The sequence below is a fragment of the Siphateles boraxobius genome, unplaced genomic scaffold (genome assembly GCF_051911475.1).
Source record: "Siphateles boraxobius isolate OS27281-9 unplaced genomic scaffold, OSU_SipBor_1 92, whole genome shotgun sequence".
Lineage (NCBI taxonomy): Eukaryota > Metazoa > Chordata > Actinopteri > Cypriniformes > Leuciscidae > Siphateles > Siphateles boraxobius.
Window position 1 is genome coordinate 344254 of NW_027509222.1, and position 19671 is coordinate 363924.

Here is a 19671-nt window from a genome sequence, read left to right on the forward strand (position 1 = left end):
AAACTAAAGAAATTAATACTTTTATTCAGTAATAATGCATTAAATTGATCAAAAGTGTCAGTAAAGACATTCATAATGTTACAAAAGCTTTATATTTGAAATAAATGCTGTTCTTTTGAACGTTCCAATCATCAAAGAATCCTGAAAAAAATTACACAAATGTTTTTAACATTGACAATAAACAGCTGTTTTCCATTGGAATAATATTTAACAATATTACTGTTTTTTGTGTATTTTTAATCAAATAAATGCAGCCTTGGTGAGCAGAAGAGACTTCTTTTAAACCGATCCAAAACTTTTGAACGGCAGTGTATATGATGGTCGGGCAAACTCACAAAAACATGTTCAGGTCAGGGTTCAATCTAAATGCAATTTATTACGTTTCAAATCAAGGCTATTTTTAGGTCCATTAGGATCTGTTGTATTGTACTTTATTTTCATGACAATTAATCACATATTCTTTTGCATCGACTGGATAATGAATGACAGCGACACAAGCTACTGAGGGGATGCAAGCGGTATTTTTGAAATTGATCATTTCAGAAGTTCATGTTGCTGATAAAGCTATGATGAACTAGCGGTAATGGTAACTCGAGCGTTCACAGCACCGTATCGGTGTCAATCAGCTGTCAAATGAGGCTTTTCGCAGTGACTTAATTTCTTTAAAGAAATAAAAAGCTATGCAAGTGCTAAATCATGAACTAAACACAAAGTTTGGGTCAAACAGTTGAGATGTAAAATATGACCTGGACATGTTCTCCGAGAGGCACCATGAGTCTTAATCACATAATCACATGTTTAAAGCAGTTTTGTGACGATTTCATATGAAATATTACACACAATGGAAGAGGATAGACACATAAAGCATATACATGTAACGTGGGGAAACACTGAGATCAAAACGTCATGAAGAATTATACAATGAAAATGAGAATAAAACAGAATGTTTTTAAACGGACAGCTGAAACTATAAACATAGCTCAGGGTTAATTTTGGTAACAATAATGTGTCTGGAGTAACTTCAAGCTGGTTTAGTTACCTATGCTTCCAAGAAAGCCGTTGTGCTCGGGCCGGAGCGCGCCGGAGTCCTGACCGATGAACTCCAGACTGTCCTGAAGTCTGCAAAGCAATCGACAGCAGTGTTGGTGAAACGAATTGCAAGTAACTTGGGTTACGTAATCAGATTACTTTTCAAGTAACTATTAAAGTAATGCATTACTTTTAAAAATTTACAACAAAATATCTTGAGTTAATTTTTCAAATAATTAACGCAAGTTATTTTGTTTTCCCATTTATTGTCTGACAGCTCTCCTGTCCTCATGTTGAGACGATTCGAAGTGCAGACGCGTTGTGTGTGTGTGTGTGTTTGTGTGTGCTGTGTGAAAACATGACGGTTATTGTAGTTCTAGATTAAAGGTAAGCATGCATTTACTCATCTCATTTGCACAAAAACAAAATACAATATTCCTCAAAATCAATAAAAACAGTGAAATACAGATTCAGAATACTATGCAAACCTCCAATAACTAAATAAAACAGCAATGAGGCAACGGATCTAGCGGTCAGCGTGAGCTTACGTGTTCAGGCTCCCGTAGGCACTGCCACCCGTTCTGGCTGTAAACACTTTACTGAGCATCAGCTGTGCAGGAGATCTGGAAACAAACACACAAACACACAAACACAAACACACACACACACACGTAATCAGATTACTTTTTCCAAGTAACTAGTAAAGTAACGCGTTACTTTTTAATATCTCAAAATATCCAAGTTACTTTTTCAAATAAGAAGCGCTAGTTACTTTGTCACATTTTTTGACTGACAGCTCTCCTGTCCCCATGTTGAGAGAAATAAAGTGAATAAAGCCTCTACCGTACAGGCGTAAAAATGCATTTCCTTCTGCCTGAGGAATATTCATGTCACATTTGGTGTGAAAGGGCCGTAGCATTTGCCAAAAATACAACTTTTTTGTTGTTATTAAAAAACAAACAAGCAAGCCAAGCCCAGGTGAGAAAAAGTAACGCAAAAGTAATGTAACGCATTACTCTTCATAAAAAGTAACAATTTGTTTCTTTTTTGGGAGTAATGTAATGTTGTAATGCATTAATTTTAAAAGTGACGTTCCCCAACACTGGTTGTGATATGCGTAAGCCGCTCGCTTCAGTCTCACCGTATCTGGTGGATCTTCAGCGTCGAGCCTTTGTAGCTCATGGCCACCGAGCCGAACATCATCTCCCCGAGCATGTTAGCGTCTGACGCGCACCGCGACGAGGCCTGTGGGAAACACACACAGAGCACAGTTGTTCACTAACGTTGCAAAGTAAATAAATAAATAAACAGGCCTTATATGAGTTTTGTTCCAAATTATACAGCTAAGCAATATCACTGTTTCTTTTCTTCTGAATATCAGCATGATTTCAAGTAAGTCCTGATTTTATACAACAGTTCAATATACAAGAGTTACATTTTAGACTCAATATTGTCTGTTTTTGACCAAAGAAAATAGTCCCACACTAAACTGTTGTGTTGATTCAGTCGTTTGAACGGAAGAATGATTCACTGATCCATTCATAAAGACAGTAGCTGTGTCTGAAATCGCCCTCTTATTCTCACTCACCATTCCCTGCATTACTGCGCTAATATAGTTCACTTTAAGGAGTGAATGAAAACGAGCGAGTGACTCATTAAATCAGAGACAGTAAAATTACAATACTAACATTGTTGTCTTAAAGTCCCCCTGTGGTGAAAATCCAGCTTTTAATTTTGTTTATATGTCTATGTGGTGTTTTTAATACGCTTTAAGACAAACCATGTGCAAATGCATAAGTCGACAGCATTGCTGAGTATTTTCTCCTTAAAACTGCAGTGAACCAAAGACAGTCTCAAAAACACGGTTTGAAATCGCTGGTGTTTCTGACGTCACAAACTACCTTGTAACCAATCAGATCAACGTGTGATCGTTAACGAGTGGATCTCTGAGCTGAGTGAGTGAGTGGAGGCGGGGCTCATTTGCATATTCATAGAACCACGCAAATACTAAATGAGGCAAGGGTGTCGAGTTACATTAAAGATATTTTAAGAAAGAATGAGATTTAAGGAATAAATTATTGACTATAATTTGTCAATAATTATTGACTATTGACTAACCCTAACCCTTTTGCGCGGACGTCACAGTTACGTCACGGCGCTAGCTGGAGGCAAAACAAAGGGGAAACTGGAGGCGGCAAATACAAACCAGCACAGATTCGGCTACATAATGAGGAGCTCAAATTAGTATTATTATTATTAAATGTCATCTTGTTGTGTTGTTGGGTGCTAGAATCAATGAAAAATTAATATGCTGTATCTGGAATTTTTATTTCTAGAAAATATTCACATCATTAAAAATGCACCGTAAAGTCACTCTTTACATCGTCGTCTTCTTGGCGCTGGCTAGGCAGAACTGCGGATCGTACGACACAAGTCTTGTACATAACCATTCAGCACATAGTTATAGGCATCTAAAGATTTATATGCCTTCAGTTTCTCTTTACGCTCTGTTTCTCTATCGGGTAGGTGTAGAAGTCAGGCCACTCAACCGGAGGTAGCCTAGCGTTAACGTTAATCCTGTCAGATCGTCCATCCATTGAGTGAGCATGTACGGGTCAGCCAATCTGGTTCCGTCCGTTAAAATAAACTTTTGCAAATAACAATCGCGGTCCTGGACAGTGAGTGACCTTGCACATTAAGATAAAATTGGATTTTCTCCAGTCATTGTTAAAAAACAAGCTAACAAAACTTGCAAACTAACGTTAGTGAAGCGGCCAGAGGGATCGTTCTGCCTCCACCTAAGCTCCGCCCACAAAAAAAGTCACCATGTTTACCAACTGAAAAGGGGTCTATAGGGGGACTTTAAAAGGCACTATCTCTCTTGTTTGTGCCGACTACTGACCAGTGCAGGCAACTCAATTAAAACTGAAAATGAGCACTTATACTTCCACAGGAGTTATATTTTAATAGGGTATCAGCACTTTTACTCATGCACGGGAGTGAGTACACGTGTGTGTGTGTGTGTGTGTGTGTGTGTGTGTGTATGTATGTATGTATGTACAGTATGTATGTATGTCTGTGTCGGGGCTCACCTGGAAGCGGGTCTGGGCTCTGGGCTCTGGGCTCGGAGTGAGTGTGAGAGAGAGAGAGTGTGTGTGTGTGTGTGTGTGTGTGTGTGTGTGTGTGTGTGTGTGTGTGTGTGTGTGTGTGTGTGTGTGTTTGTCGGGGCTCACCTGGAAGCGGGTCTGGTCTCTTGGGCTCGGAGTGAGTGTGAGAGAGAGAGTGTGTGTGTGTGAGTGTGTATGTGTGTCGGGGCTCACCTGGAAGCGGGTCTGGTCTCTGGGCTCAGAGTGAGTGTGAGAGAGAGTGTGTGTGTGTGTGTGTGTGTGTGTCGGGGCTCACCTGGAAGCAGGTCTGGTCTCTGGGCTCGGAGTGAGTGTGAGAGAGAGAGAGTGTGTGTGTGTGTGTGTGTGTGTGTCGTGGGCTCACCTGGAAGCGGGTCTGGTCTCTGGGCTCGGAGTGAGTGTGAGAGAGAGAGAGTGTGTGTGTGTCGGGGCTCACCTGGAAGCGGGTCTGGTCTCTGGGCTTGGAGTGAGTGTGAGAGAGAGAGTGTGTGTGTGTGTGTGTGTGTCGGGGCTCACCTGGAAGCGGGGCTGGTCTCGGGGCTTGGAGTGAGTGTGAGAGAGAGAGAGTGTGTGTGTGTGAGTGTGTGTGTGTGTGTGTCGGGGCTCACCTGGAAGCGGGTCTGGACTCAGGGCTCGGAGTGAGTGTGAGAGAGAGTGTGTGTGAGTGTGTGTGTGTGTGTGTATCGGGGTTCACCTGGAAGCGGGTCTGGTCTAAGGGCTCGGAGTGAGTGTGAGAGAGAGTGTGTGTGTGTGTGTGTGTGTGTCGGGGCTCACCTGGAAGCGGGTCTGGTCTCTGGGCTCGGAGTGAGTGTGAGAGAGAGTGTGTGTGTGTGTGTGTGTGTGTGTCGGGGCTCACCTGGAAGCGGGTCTGGTCTCTGGGCTCGGAGTGAGTGTGAGAGAGAGTGTGTGTGTGTGTGTGAGTGTGTGTGTGTGTGTGTGTCGGGGCTCACCTGGAAGCGGGTCTGGTCTCTGGGCTCGGAGGAGCTGCTGTCCAGAGAACTGGAGCTGCCACCCGTGGGTCTCAGCGCACAACACTTTCCCTGCGTCTCCACACACACCCTCTGCAGACAACACACACGCACACAATCAGCAAACCCTACACCATCATCGAGAAAACACATTTAAGGTTTAACTTTGTCTGGAACGCTAATTAATGTCATTAATTATTTAATCAAGAGTCTGAATTGAATGTGATGACACACTAGAGCAAAATAACAAAAACAACATTCGGCTTGAGCGGTTTAATGATTCATGATCAGATGTACACCGCCATTCAGAGTGTGGGGTAGGTAAGGGGGGGATAAAATAAATGAATACTTTTATTCATCAAGGATGCATTAAATTGATTAAAAATTACAGTAAACAAATGTATAATTCTAAAATAAGCCCAGTCAGACTACTAATTATAAAATAAGATTCTATTTCAAATTTGTATTAATTAAATCCTGGAGAAAAATAAATAAATGTCCTCAACCGTTTTCAACATTGATAATAATCATAAATGTTTCTTGAGCATCAAATCATCATATTATAGTGATTTCTGAAGGATCATGTGACACTGAAGACTGGAGTAATGATGCTGAAAATTCAGTTTTGATCACAGGAATAAATTACGCTTTTTACTATATATTCACATAGAAAACAACTGATTTACATTTGAATAATATTTAACAATATTACTTGTTTTTTTATAAAATAAATGCAGCCTTGGTGAGCAGAGGAGACATCTTTTAAAAACAATTAAAAAAAAAGTAACGTCCAAAACTTTTGAACATTGTTTAAGAGTCGGTTCTTTAAATGAATCACTCAAAACGACTCACAAGCATAGTTGAATCAGTCCGATTATTCATTCACTGAATCCATCAGAGCGGTTACTGAATGAACAGTAGTTAAAGGGTTAAAGGGCTAGTTTAACTCATAATTTACTCACTTTCAAACACACTATTGTTATGTTGATCTTCAAAAACACCAACAATATCCCTCCATTGAAACTCACAACCAACATTTTGACATTTTAAAAAGTTCCCAAGTGCATTGATCAATATTTATATGAAGAAAAGCCTAAATTAAATCTGTTCATCATATAAAGCGATCTAAGGAAAAGTAAAATGATTATTTTCGGTCATGTTTTCACAGCTGTATGCTGGAGTTAGTGTGACATCATGTGACAGAGTGTGCACACACACACTTTTTATGCTTCAACTTGAATGCAGTTTAACGCCAGCATATTCAGTGAATGTGATTGAATAAAGAGTGATCTGTGTGACGTGTTGGAGTGAATGAGTGTGTGTGTGTGTGCGTGTGTGTGCGGCTCAGTGTCACTAACGGCTCATGCCGAGCCTCATCTGAAGAGCACAAAGAAACTCGATCATGTGAGACGGTCATATGACTTCCTTAACAACTCGTGAGCTGGGCTGTTTGCTTTCTCTCTCTCTCTAAGTGTCATGTGACTGCAGCTTTAGCTTGAGTCCCTATCAGCGTCTCCAGAGCCTCTCCCCAACACACACACACACACAAACACACACACAAGTCTCTGGGCTATACCTGCAGATATACAGAGGAGAACATGCACACACACACACACTTCATTATTCATCTGGCTGCATTACACACCAACATCAGATGGAACCTGTTGACTGATATCTGCAATATCAGGTTTGGAAAACGTTCATTTGTGGGTCAGCTCATCTGTGTGTCTGCGGTCACATGACAGATGATGACAAACAACCTGCAGACGTGACCGAGAGCGAGAGCAGAGACACACCTGCCGTCATGTGAATGTGAAGGAATGCACACACACACACACACACACACACACACACACACACACACACACACACACACACAGGGATGCAACCATTATAGATTATTATAGTCTGAGGAACAATCACGGTTTCACGATTATCATGCATTCATTAATTTTACAAAAATGTATAAAATTACATGAATTAGTAGATTTTAGAGAGTTATTTATTGCTGCATTTTGAAATAACAGTAATACAGCGAAAAAAAAAAAAAAAAAAAAAGTCCCATCTCTCCCTTTGGAATTACAAAAGGCTGACCTCTGCTCTTTACATATATGCATGTCAGTATGAGGGAAATAAACTGGAAATACATATTTTAATCATCTTTTTTAATAATTTTACATCTGGCCTGAGAAAATCATGTGAATTATTTTGGTTTGTTTGTTTGAGGCTTTAGTAAAAATGATCCCAGAAACACGATTGATTGACGCATACGATCACACCGGTGCAAATGTTCAGTGCGTCACTGATAAATACAACAAACATTTGATAAAATACATAGACGCTCAACACATTCACTTCCACATATTTGACAATCGGAATATATAACATAATTCATGATATAGTTACCAAGTTTGAGAATATTTTTTAATAAACAACGCTGTATAATGCATGAGCACGGAATCTGCAGGGTTTTTACGATCAAATATAAGGCTTTTTCCCATGTTTACTGTATCTTTCTTTAGTGAAAAAGAAACTTGAGTTTCTTCTGGGAACGAACACGTCAAAATATTCCTCATTTAAATAATTCATACGCAGAATAAAGGGGCGGGGCCTGGTTGAGTTAGTTAGTAGTGTGTTAAACTGGTGGTTATGGTAAGGGGCGAGACATTTCCCAAACACACTCGAAGCGCTCGAACAAACACAACACACTTATCCAGCCGACCAATCAGAGCACAGTGTGCTTTTCAGAAGGAGGGGCTTCATAGAGACAGGAAGTAAACAGAGCATTACTGACAGACTGTGAATATTTTTGAATAAACAATGCTGTATAATGCATGAGCATGGAAATAATGTTCTAAAATAACGTTTGCTTTAAACTGGCGCTGGGGCTCAGCTAGAACATCGACTGCCGACTTCAGGCTTTCTTTGGTGGAAATAAAAGCTTCTGCCATAGTTAAGAGTGTACAGTAGTAGCCTCAAGAGTGTACAGTAGTAGCCTCAAGAGTGTACAGTAGTAGCCTCAAGTGAGTACAGTAGTAGCCTCAAGAGTGTACAGTAGTAGCCTCAAGAGTGTACAGTAGTAGCCTCAAGTGAGTACAATAGTAGCCTCAAGAGTGTACAGTAGTAGCCTCAAGAGTGTACAGTAGTAGCCTCAAGTGAGTACAGTAGTAGCCTCAAGAGTGTACAGTAGTAGCCTCAAGAGTGTACAGTAGTAGCCTCAAGTGAGTACAGTAGTAGCCTCAAGAGTGTACAGTAGTAGCCTCAAGTGAGTACAGTAGTAGCCTCAAGAGTGTACAGTAGTAGCCTCAAGTGAGTACAGTAGCAGCCTCAAGAGTGTACAGTAGCAGCCTCAAGAGTGTACAGTAGCAGCCTCAAGTGAGTACAGTAGTAGCCTCAAGTGAGTACAGTAGTAGCCTCAAGTGAGTACAGTAGTAGCCTCAAGAGTGTACAGTAGTAGCCTCAAGTGAGTACAGTAGTAGCCTCAAGAGTGTACAGTAGTAGCCTCAAGTGAGTACAGTATTAGCCTCAAGAGTGTACAGTAGTAGCCTCAAGAGTGTACAGTAGTAGCCTCAAGAGTGTACAGTAGTAGCCTCAAGAGTGTACAGTAGTAGCCTCAAGAGTGTACAGTAGTAGCCTCAAGTGAGTACAGTAGTAGCCTCAAGAGTGTACAGTAGTAGCCTCAAGAGTGTACAGTAGTAGCCTCAAGAGTGTACAGTAGTAGCCTCAAGAGTGTACAGTAGTAGCCTCAAGAGTGTACAGTAGTAGCCTCAAGTGAGTACAGTAGTAGCCTCAAGAGTGTACAGTAGTAGCCTCAAGAGTGTACAGTAGCAGCCTCAAGAGTGTACAGTAGTAGCCTCAAGAGTGTACAGTAGTAGCCTCAAGTGAGTACAGTAGTAGCCTCAAGAGTGTACAGTAGTAGCCTCAAGAGTGTACAGTAGTAGCCTCAAGAGTGTACAGTAGTAGCCTCAAGAGTGTACAGTAGTAGCCTCAAGAGTGTACAGTAGTAGCCTCAAGTGAGTACAGTAGTAGCCTCAAGAGTGTACAGTAGTAGCCTCAAGAGTGTACAGTAGTAGCCTCAAGAGTGTACAGTAGCAGCCTCAAGAGTGTACAGTAGTAGCCTCAAGAGTGTACAGTAGTAGCCTCAAGAGTGTACAGTAGTAGCCTCAAGAGTGTACAGTAGTAGCCTCAAGTGAGTACAGTAGTAGCCTCAAGAGTGTACAGTAGTAGCCTCAAGAGTGTACAGTAGTAGCCTCAAGTGAGTACAGTAGTAGCCTCAAGAGTGTACAGTAGTAGCCTCAAGTGAGTACAGTAGTAGCCTCAAGAGTGTACAGTAGTAGCCTCAAGAGTGTACAGTAGCAGCCTCAAGAGTGTACAGTAGTAGCCTCAAGAGTGTACAGTAGTAGCCTCAAGTGAGTACAGTAGTAGCCTCAAGAGTGTACAGTAGTAGCCTCAAGAGTGTACAGTAGTAGCCTCAAGAGTGTACAGTAGTAGCCTCAAGTGAGTACAGTAGTAGCCTCAAGAGTGTACAGTAGTAGCCTCAAGTGAGTACAGTAGTAGCCTCAAGAGTGTACAGTAGTAGCCTCAAGTGTGTACAGTAGTAGCCTCAAGTGAGTACAGTAGTAGCCCCAAGAGTGTACAGTAGTAGCCTCAAGTGTGTACAGTAGTAGCCTCAAGTGAGTACAGTAGTAGCCTCAAGAGTGTACAGTAGTAGCCTCAAGTGAGTACAGTAGTAGCCTCAAGAGTGTACAGTAGTAGCCTCAAGTGAGTACAGTAGTAGCCTCAAGAGTGTACAGTAGTAGCCTCAAGTGAGTACAGTAGTAGCCTCAAGAGTGTACAGTAGTAGCCTCAAGTGAGTACAGTAGTAGCCTCAAGAGTGTACAGTAGTAGCCTCAAGTGAGTACAGCAGTAGCCTCAAGAGTGTACAGTAGTAGCCTCAAGTGAGTACAGTAGTAGCCTCAAGAGTGTACAGTAGTAGCCTCAAGTGTGTACAGTAGTAGCCTCAAGTGAGTACAGTAGTAGCCTCAAGAGTGTACAGTAGTAGCCTCAAGTGAGTACAGTAGTAGCCACAAGTGAGTACAGTAGTAGCCTCAAGTGAGTACAGTAGTAGCCTCAAGAGTGTACAGTAGTAGCCTCAAGTGAGTACAATAGTAGCCTCAAGTGAGTACAGTAGTAGCCTCAAGAGTGTACAGTATTAGCCTCAAGAGTGTACAGTATTAGCCTCAAGAGTGTACAGTAGTAGCCTCAAGTGAGTACAGTAGTAGCCTCAAGAGTGTACAGTAGTAGCCTCAAGTGAGTACAGTAGTAGCCTCAAGTGAGTACAGTAGTAGCCTCAAGTGAGTACAGTAGTAGCCTCAAATGAGTACAGTAGTAGCCTCAAGTGAGTACAGTAGTAGCCTCAAGTGAGTACAATAGTAGCCTCAAGTGAGTACAGTAGTAGCCTCAAGAGTGTACAGTAGTAGCCTCAATTGCACGGTGTAGCTGACTCTTTACGATAAAGTAACCATGTCGCGGTTAATAGTGAAATCGGTTAATCGCTGCATCCCTACACACACATACATACATACACACACACTAACCGTGACGGGAGCTTCTTCCATGCTTCTCTTCCGGGTGTCGGAGTCGAAGAGGACGTTCCTGCCGCGCCGCTCGCAGTCCTGATACACGATCAGGCGGATCTGACTGGGCTCCAGCTCTGGCGAGGACCAGCTGAGGACAGACACACACACGAGTGAGAACACACTGTATAAAAATATGGACGTAGTGTCCGTGACGTCACCCCTGGCGTTTTTGAAGCCCAAAGTGGGCGTCACTCCCGGATAAACGAGAGGCAGATTAGCTAAGGTGACGCTAACAGACAGCAGACAAACGGCTAGTAGTGACATCAGCGGCAATCCACCTGTCACTCAAGTGGCCACACCCTTAATTATGCAGAAATTTAAGGCTTAATATCATTTAAACGGATGAGTTATTAAAAAATGCACCCCCCTCACAGTCATCACGAAGGGCAAAATAAGCAATATAGACCAAAACCACTTTTTGCACCAGACTGTAAACATGTTTTTTTCTGCTGAAAGTTGGTTATTTTAATATGGGGGTTTATGGCATTGACTCTCTTTTGGAGCAGTTTAAGTCACTTCAGGGGGGACATTTCCCAAACACACTCGAAGTATTCGACCAATCACAACACACTGATCCAGCCGACTAATCAGAGCACAGTGTGCTTTTCAGAAGGGGGAGCTTCATAGAGACAGGAAGTAAAGAGGAAGAGAGGTGGAATACACAGACGGAATCGTGGAAATTTAGTCAAAAAAACTAAATTTATAGTATATCCTAATGCAGAATGTCATAGAATTATGCACATTTGGGAATAAATCAGATATAGGGCTGCACACTTTAACCGTGATATGGACTAGTGTCTGTCATATACAGGGCTCCAGACTGCAACCAATTGGTCGCATTTTGCGACCATTTTTCTTGCCGGTGCGACCAGATATTTATTTAGGTTGCGCTGCCGCAACCACAACGTGGCCAAGCAGTGAATGCTGCCCTCAGATGCTAGTCTGGAGCCTGTGAACTTAAAAAAAAAACTGCACATTGTAATATCTATACGTTAAGTCTATTTATTAAAGAAATTGTCAGTATTAGTTATTTTGGGGGAACATTTTCTGCTTGCGCTCCTGAAATTTTAGTTAGTCTGGAGCCCTGTACAATAAACATACTCAAGGACGTCTCACGATATGTGGGCATGAACACATGAACTTCATCAGATTTTCTGATGTACATTAGCTTCTTTTCGATCCACCAGCTGAATGAAAACACAAACTCACTCTCTGCCAGTAGGTGGCGCTGGACCAGCAGAAATACAGCGTTTACTCTGCTAATGAAGCTGTGCTTTTTGCAGGGAAATATCATAAAGTAAACTGTCATAATTCATCAACAATAAATCAATAGGTTGGCATTAATGTGGGCTGTTCATCATTGTGAACTTCTCTGAAAGAGCGAGTCTGTAGAACGAGCATCAGCGGGCACAATTAAATCATCGCCTTTTAAAGTTTAATCATTAAGCCGTATCACCATTACTGTTTTTCTGAGCCCAAATTTAAAGACCTCTTGAAATTAATATAGACTTTTCTTATACCGTTTAAGATATTTTAAATAGGGGTGTGCACGAAAAGTCGAATATTCGATCTGTATTTATTATTCGAAAAATACAACTCTGCTTGGTGGCCGTAAATGCAGTGAATCCATGATAAATCCAAATTTAAGACCTCTCGAAATGAAAAATAATTTTTTTATGCCTTTTAAGATATTTTACTATATTAAATTTGATACAACTGGACTTTTTCCGCTCCCACACCAACAGCCTGTGTGAGTGCGTGTATGAGTGTGTGTGTGTCGGGTTATTTCTGTGCTCAACAGGGCAGGTGAAGAGAGGCTGTTTACTGTCACATTCCCGACGACTGGACTCATACACACATACATCATCCACTTCATCAGGAATACAGACAAACAACAGCATCATTGTGGATGACCTACCATCCTAACGCGGTTTCACACACACACACACACACACACACACACACACACACACACACACACACACACACACACACACACACACACACACACACACACACACACACACACACACACACACACACACACACACACACACACACACACACACACACACACACACACACACACACACACGCGCACACACACGCACACACACGCACACACACGCACACACACGCACACACCAGCTGAACACAAAGACAACATGACTCACAATCTCAAATCATGAAAACTCAATCACAGATCATAATCCTCACAGCTGATCTTAAGAACAGATCATAACTCAATACTCATCTCTATTCTCTATCTTCTGTCATCAGTCTTGATCACATTAAAGTAAAGTGAACAGTTTCCAACACTGGGCTCAGTTTCTCAAAGACAGGCCAGATAACAGTAATTATAAGCACAGATTCAGCTCTAGGATTTAAAGCAATCATTCAACAGTCAACGACCAATATATTTAGGCAAAGCTGGTATGTGGCTTTTTTTTTTTAGTAATTTTTTTATTTTCTTAATATTTAATTACATTTTTATTATTTAAGTATTTTTTAAATATCTGCCAATCAGTTTGTGTGTCGGAAGCGGGACGTTTATTTCGACAGACCTGAGAATGCCAGGATTTGACCTCCCGTTTTCCATCTTCATTCAATAGTTGTCTTTTAAAATTTGACAGCTGTTAAACAAAGGAAGTAATCAACATATGGAAAAGTATTGTATTTGCATTTCTATTATTAGAAATAGAAAGGCACACAGTAATACACTAGCAAACACCGTCAGCATTCAGCAAATATGCATTTAAACAAGTTTTTGAATATGTAATCAGTTCCACGGCAAACCCAGCAGTGCGAGCCTCTGAAGTGTGTGTTTGCAGCATTAACACACATGTACTCGGCTGTCACTGGACACGCATCAATCACACACTCTAAATCCTTTACTTTCAAGTTAGTTCACTTTATTTTCAGACTATGCAGCACTACAGTCCCGTAAGGCTTGCATTACCACATAAAACATGATCACACACAGGTTTACCTGTTGGTTAGTGCTTTTCTTATTAACTGTGCACAACATTACAATACGATAACGTTCAATCAAGAAGTATTTTTATCAAGTGGTTTCATATTGACTAATTTTACAAAATTTGTAAATGTTATTGCAGCATTATTATTATTATTGGTAGAAATACTCAAATGTGCATCATTTCAGGGTTCATGCAAACAAACATTTGAGAGAAAAATTCAAGCAATTTTCAAGGACTTTATAAAGTGCGTCACACTTCAAAGCTATAGGCTAAAAAATATTATAAAATTTTAATGCGATGCCCAAAAATCTTATACATGCAAGCAATTACATCAGAAGAAATAATTAAATTGCGGAAAAATTAAGAGGTGTCCCTTACAATATCAACATCACTGGTTTCTCCAGAGCGGCTATATATTTATAACTAGCCTAAATTAATAACAAAAATGAACCATAACTGAACTTTCTTAATCTGGACTGTGATGCTATTTTCTTCTGGAAACAAACTCTGTTGCATTATTTTCCTGTTATCTTTGTAAAGCTGCTTTGATACAATCTGTATTGTAAAAAGCGCTATATAAATAAAGGTGACTTGACAATACTTTTTAAGGGAAAAGTACTTAAATTACAGTAATTAATTACTTTGTAATGCACAACATTGCTGGACATCCACATAAATGAACAATTGTTTAGTACTACTACTATAAATAATATGGTCACATTTAATTTTAAGGTATCCGTGTCACAGTGTAATTTATACATGGAAGTACTGAGTAATAATAATTAACTACATAGACTTAGTATAGGGTTAAGATTTAGGTTTACACTATTTTAAGGTGTCATTGTTTCAGTGTAATTATATATTTAAGTACTGAGTAATATTAAGCAACTACATGTACTTACTATGGGATTAGTGTGGTTAATGTTATTACTATGGTAAGTACACGTTACATATGTAATAAGGACACTAAAATAAAGTATTACCGGATTTGGTTTAGGGTTAATTGCATATTTTATAGTTACTACTACAGTAATTACATGTAACGTGCAATAAGGACACTGTAAAATAAAGTGTTACCAATAATATTTATCATTGTAGTAATAATGATTGCCATTTCCCCCACATTAGACTGTAAAGATAAGGATATCTGTCCTCATTACAGTGGATTAACTGTTATTTTCAGGGGGGAAGTGCTTAATCTGCTGAGCGCTACACAACAAGACTGATCTCATTAAACCCAAGCCGGCGTCAGTACCTGTGTGTCTGTGCGCGCGTCCCCATCCTCGCTAGTCCTCCGCACACAGCGCTGAGGAGAATAGCGCTGAGCTAAACTCACAGAACATCATGAGTGTGTGAGGCGAGACCCAGGCTGAGCTGGACATGCGGACTGAACCTCTCCAGCAAGTGTGTGTGTGTGTGGAGGTCAGAGCGGATCATGCCGTTACGTAAAGAAACCATCCAGACCGTGACGCAGTTCCTGTCCGCTAGCCGCTTCTGAACGCATGCATGGGAATGTTTCCAGGCCACATTCCTCTCAGCTCCACCAGAGCCGACGGGACAATAATAGCTGGAGGAGCAGCTGGTCAACACTCTCTCAGACTCCAGCGCTGGCTACGTCTACATGCTAACAAATTATCCGTCAGTGACGGGGTTGGCGGCTCAATCGGACTGAGAGCCTTCATGTAAACACCTTACTCGATCGGATTGAGCTCGATCCCAATCAGATTTCGTTTGGATTGAAAGGAGTGGTTTATTCCTTTTCTAATCCGATGGAGTGAACATGTAAACACTAGATCGGATTGAAAAATGACACTGAAAGACTGTTCATGTGAAATGACGTAGAAATAGCATAACGATGTAGAAATAACGTAATGATGTAGAAAATGGAAATAGCGTAATGATGTAGAAATAACGTAATGTAGAAATAGCGTAATGACGGAGAAATAGCGTAATGACGGAGAAATAGCGTAATGAAATAGAGTAATGACAGTGAAATAGCGTAATGACTAGGGCTGCAACAACTAATCGATAAAATCGATTATAATCGATTATGAAAATCGTTGTCAACAATGTCATTATCGATTAGTTGGTCTGCTTACGTCACGGGGAGCGTTTACTGGTACGCACACACACGCAAGGTCTCTCTCCCTCAGGCGCTCTGCCGAGCGCGCGCGCTACACGGTTTGGAGCAGTCTCTTCTGTCTCGCATGCGCGCTCTTGCTTGCGCGCTCTAGATTTCGGGAGTTTGAACTAATTCGCGGGCATCAGGGAGCCGCAATCAATATGCGGGAGACTCCCGGGACTTCCGGGATCTTGGGATGTCTGTATTTTGTCTCGAGCATCAGGTTGCGCAATCAGTTCGCTCGCAACGTAAGTGATGGATTAAAATAGCGCTACCGCAGAAATAGGTTAAATTAAAACGGTGTTTACAAAGCGAAGCACTAAATATAAAGGCAGTTAATAACAGCAGCAGTAAAATATTGTTTTTTAGTCACTGTACTCAGTGGTTTTCAGCGAATGCTTGTGCACTAATGCATAATTTCTCCTGTCCTTTACTCAAGCCTGTTAGCTTGCTGGGTAACGTTACCTCCATTCCGTTCTCTTTTTATAGCATTTGTCTACTAAGTTTTAATTGTTTTTCAAACGCGATCTACTGCGGCTCTACGTTCACACAATTGTTTTCAGTCTTTCTATATTTATTTAATCAATTTATCCTTATATTATATTCTTTTATATATTATATATTTAATATATATTATATTCTTTATCCTTATATTCCTTATATATAATTAATTTTAAATAAAAATTAAATGAATTATATATTTTAGATGTTTTTAGTTCAGATATTCACATCTGAACAACATGTCTGTGTAAATTTGTTTTAACAAAAATTGTGTTAAAACATAATATGTTGGATATCATTTTTTTAACAATAATCATGTTTGTCAACTTGCCATCAGCAATTATCATTAAAAACAATGCAAATATTGATATTAGTAAAACTCAATGTGTGGCTTTTGCACTTTTTAAAGTACACTTTTACACATAAATACCCTGATTTACGGTTTTATTTAGTTATAATAAAAAAAAATCTAATTTAATTTCTATCCGATTAATCGAAAAAATAATCGTCCGATTAATTGATTATCAAAATAATCGTTAGTAGCAGCCCTAGTAATGACGTAGAAATAGTGTAATGAAATAACGTAATGACAGTGAAATAGCGTAATGACAGTGAAATAGCGTAATGACAGTGAAATAGCGTAATGATGTAGAAATAACGTATTGACGTAGAAATAGCGTAATGACGTAGAAATAGCGCATTGACGTAGAAATAGCGTAATGACGGAGGAATAGCGTAATGACGCAGAAATAGCGTAATGATATAGAAATAGCGTAATGACGTAGAAATAGCGCATTGACGTAGAAATAGCGTAATGACGGAGGAATAGCGTAATGATATAGAAATAGCGTAATGACGTAGAAATAGCGCATTGACGTAGAAATAGCGTAATGACGGAGGAATAGCGTAATGATATAGAAATAGCGTAATGACGGAGAAATAGCGTAATGACGGAGAAATAGCGTAATGACGGAGAAATAGCGTAATGGTGTAGAAATAGGGTAATGATGGAGAAATAGCGTAATGACGGAGAAATAGCGTAATGGTGTAGAAATAGGGTAATGATGGAGAAATAGCGTAATGACGGAGAAATAGCGTAATGACGGAGAAATAGCGTAATGATGGAGAAATAGCGCAATGACGGAGAAATAGCGTAATGACGGAGAAATAGCGTAATGACGGAAAAATAGTAATGACGTAGAAATAGCGTAATGACGTATGACGCGCTGAACGAGCGGTTCTCCTGATGAATAAAAAGTGTGGTATAAACGAGTATCTCGTCCTCCTATAATCCTGCTTTCTCTGCGTGTGTGAAGTGGAGCAGGACGACGCCACCAGTGCTCGCTTCACACTCTCACACACACACACACACGACTGCTTTTGGCCATTTTTACTGTGTGATCAATATAAGCAGCGGCACAACGGTTCATACGCTCATTATCTCCTAATTATGACCAGAAATAGATAATTATTAAGTCTGCTGTTTAAAACAAATAAAGAACCAATGTAGGAGAATAGTTATGCGCAATGAATGAATGAATGACAAATACATTTTTTAACAATAGTCCTCAGTGTTTTATCTGAACTTTAAGCTTTTATCCCAGTACTTCTGTGATGATCTGAATATTTGTGACAGAAATAACGATACTGTGTGGTTTCATACCTGTGCATGACAACGGCTGTCTCTGGATCAGCCAACGCAGAACTGAGTGACGATGTGATTGTGTAAAATGCTGAATACACACCGGCGAATCGCTGTCACTCAGGAATAAGATCATGTGGGTATATGAATCCAGATCGCCATCTTTTAACGATTAATCACGCAGCTCTACTAAAACCACTAGTACATTCCTCATTATTGTCCTTGAACAACTACAGACACACCACAATCCACACTCACATGATCTGGATGTGAAAGAATGACACATGCTGACATCGTGAACCACAATCCTCTCATCTGACACACTCTCTCCGGTCATGAGACATGCACCAATTACAAATATATATAGTTTACTGTATAAGGCACAATAAAGTCACAGAATGTCACATTTTGGAACAGCAAATCAAAAACACTTACTGTTTCAAATATGAGGTGTTGAAGAGTCAACAGTGAAGTCACAGAATTTGTAAAATTTTCAAACTTAATTAAACACTTTTTTTGGTCACGCCACCCTTAAACCTTAAAAAAAAAAAGGTGCAAATTAAAATAGTAATCAGTCTGTAGTTGATATCTACACATGACCGCTCTCTCTGGATCAGAACACACATCTGAGTGTTCACTGCTGGAGAAGATCAGGATGAGGTCACGAGGTCACCACACACACACACACACACACTGCAGCACTGAACCGTTTCACATCTAGCCGTCACAACAATCCCAAAACTGGTGTGTATCCTCAGATAGCTTCATCAAGTCTACACGTAGCCTAATCGTAAATGGCCGCACTCATTTTGACCTTTCTTTTAACAGATTGTGTTGTGTATATTTTTTGTTCTTACGTCACTTCAATATTGACATTCTTTGCTGTGTGAAGATGAATGAAGATATGGTTTTATGAACGGCTTTTGGCCTGATGTGTCGGATCGTCTCCCATTTTATTTTTTTGGGATAGAACGTTTTGTAAACTTCTATTGTTAAGTAATGATTTGTATGCGTTGCAATTGATTTGTTGAATATTTTGTGGTTTTGTTGATATATTGATGTGGTTTATTTTGCATCTGCTTTTTGGGTGTTTTTCTGATGTGGACTTGATTGTTTGAATCATTTGATTGTAATCTGGTGATTAAGTTTGGAAACGCTTGTAATGAGAAACGGCTGGTAATCACTGAACTCAAACTCACTCTTTTAAAGATATCTAGAGAAAGCGTTGCGTGATTCACTGATGATGACGGCTTATTTCCGAAACGTTTGAATGATCCAGGCGTGCTTTGTTGCATAATACATCTTTTTAGTCATTTATAAAGTAAGACTTTTGTTTTTCTATTTAAAACCCGACTGAAGCTTCACCCAAGAGTTAGTGGCGTACATGTTTTCAGTGGTTCACCGTGGTTTGGGAAGTTGAGATCATATTTCTTATTTTAATCTGTTGCATTAACAACGGCTGGTTTTATTTTGATTCAAGTCATTTTTTTCTTTGATAAACTGAACACACTGCATGAGGGAATTTTAAAAGTGTGATTTCCAGATGAGGAAAGGGCATGGAAATGTATAAATGTGTATGTATATAACTTTTTTCTTAAACTACATTTATCTCACCTAAATTTTTGCTCACACGTTTTTGTGTTTTTACAATGGGGTAATGTTGTTGCTCAAGACTTTACACAACACAA

The 19671-nt window shown here is 40.1% G+C and overlaps 1 protein-coding gene across 7 annotated transcripts in view; it reads right to left on the reverse strand.

Moving 5' to 3' along the window:
• Positions 1 to 19671, reverse strand: part of fnip1 (folliculin interacting protein 1) — a 42648-nt gene that overhangs the window by 21305 nt on the left and 1672 nt on the right. For 2 of the 7 annotated variants that reach the window (XM_077224766.1, XM_077224763.1), the window contains exons 2-6: positions 10699 to 10828; positions 5105 to 5215; positions 2171 to 2274; positions 1578 to 1652; positions 1040 to 1119 (exon numbers count right to left, since the gene is read on the reverse strand). In XM_077224766.1, the coding sequence (XP_077080881.1) occupies positions 1040 to 1119; positions 1578 to 1652; positions 2171 to 2274; positions 5105 to 5215; positions 10699 to 10828 (500 nt within the window). Of the gene's footprint in view, positions 1 to 1039; positions 1120 to 1577; positions 1653 to 2170; positions 2275 to 4262; positions 4278 to 4349; positions 4371 to 5104; positions 5216 to 10698; positions 10829 to 13304; positions 13374 to 14973; positions 15316 to 19671 lie in introns of those variants that run through there. The other 5 variants (XM_077224764.1, XM_077224765.1, XM_077224767.1 and 2 more) reach the window with 5 other exon arrangements.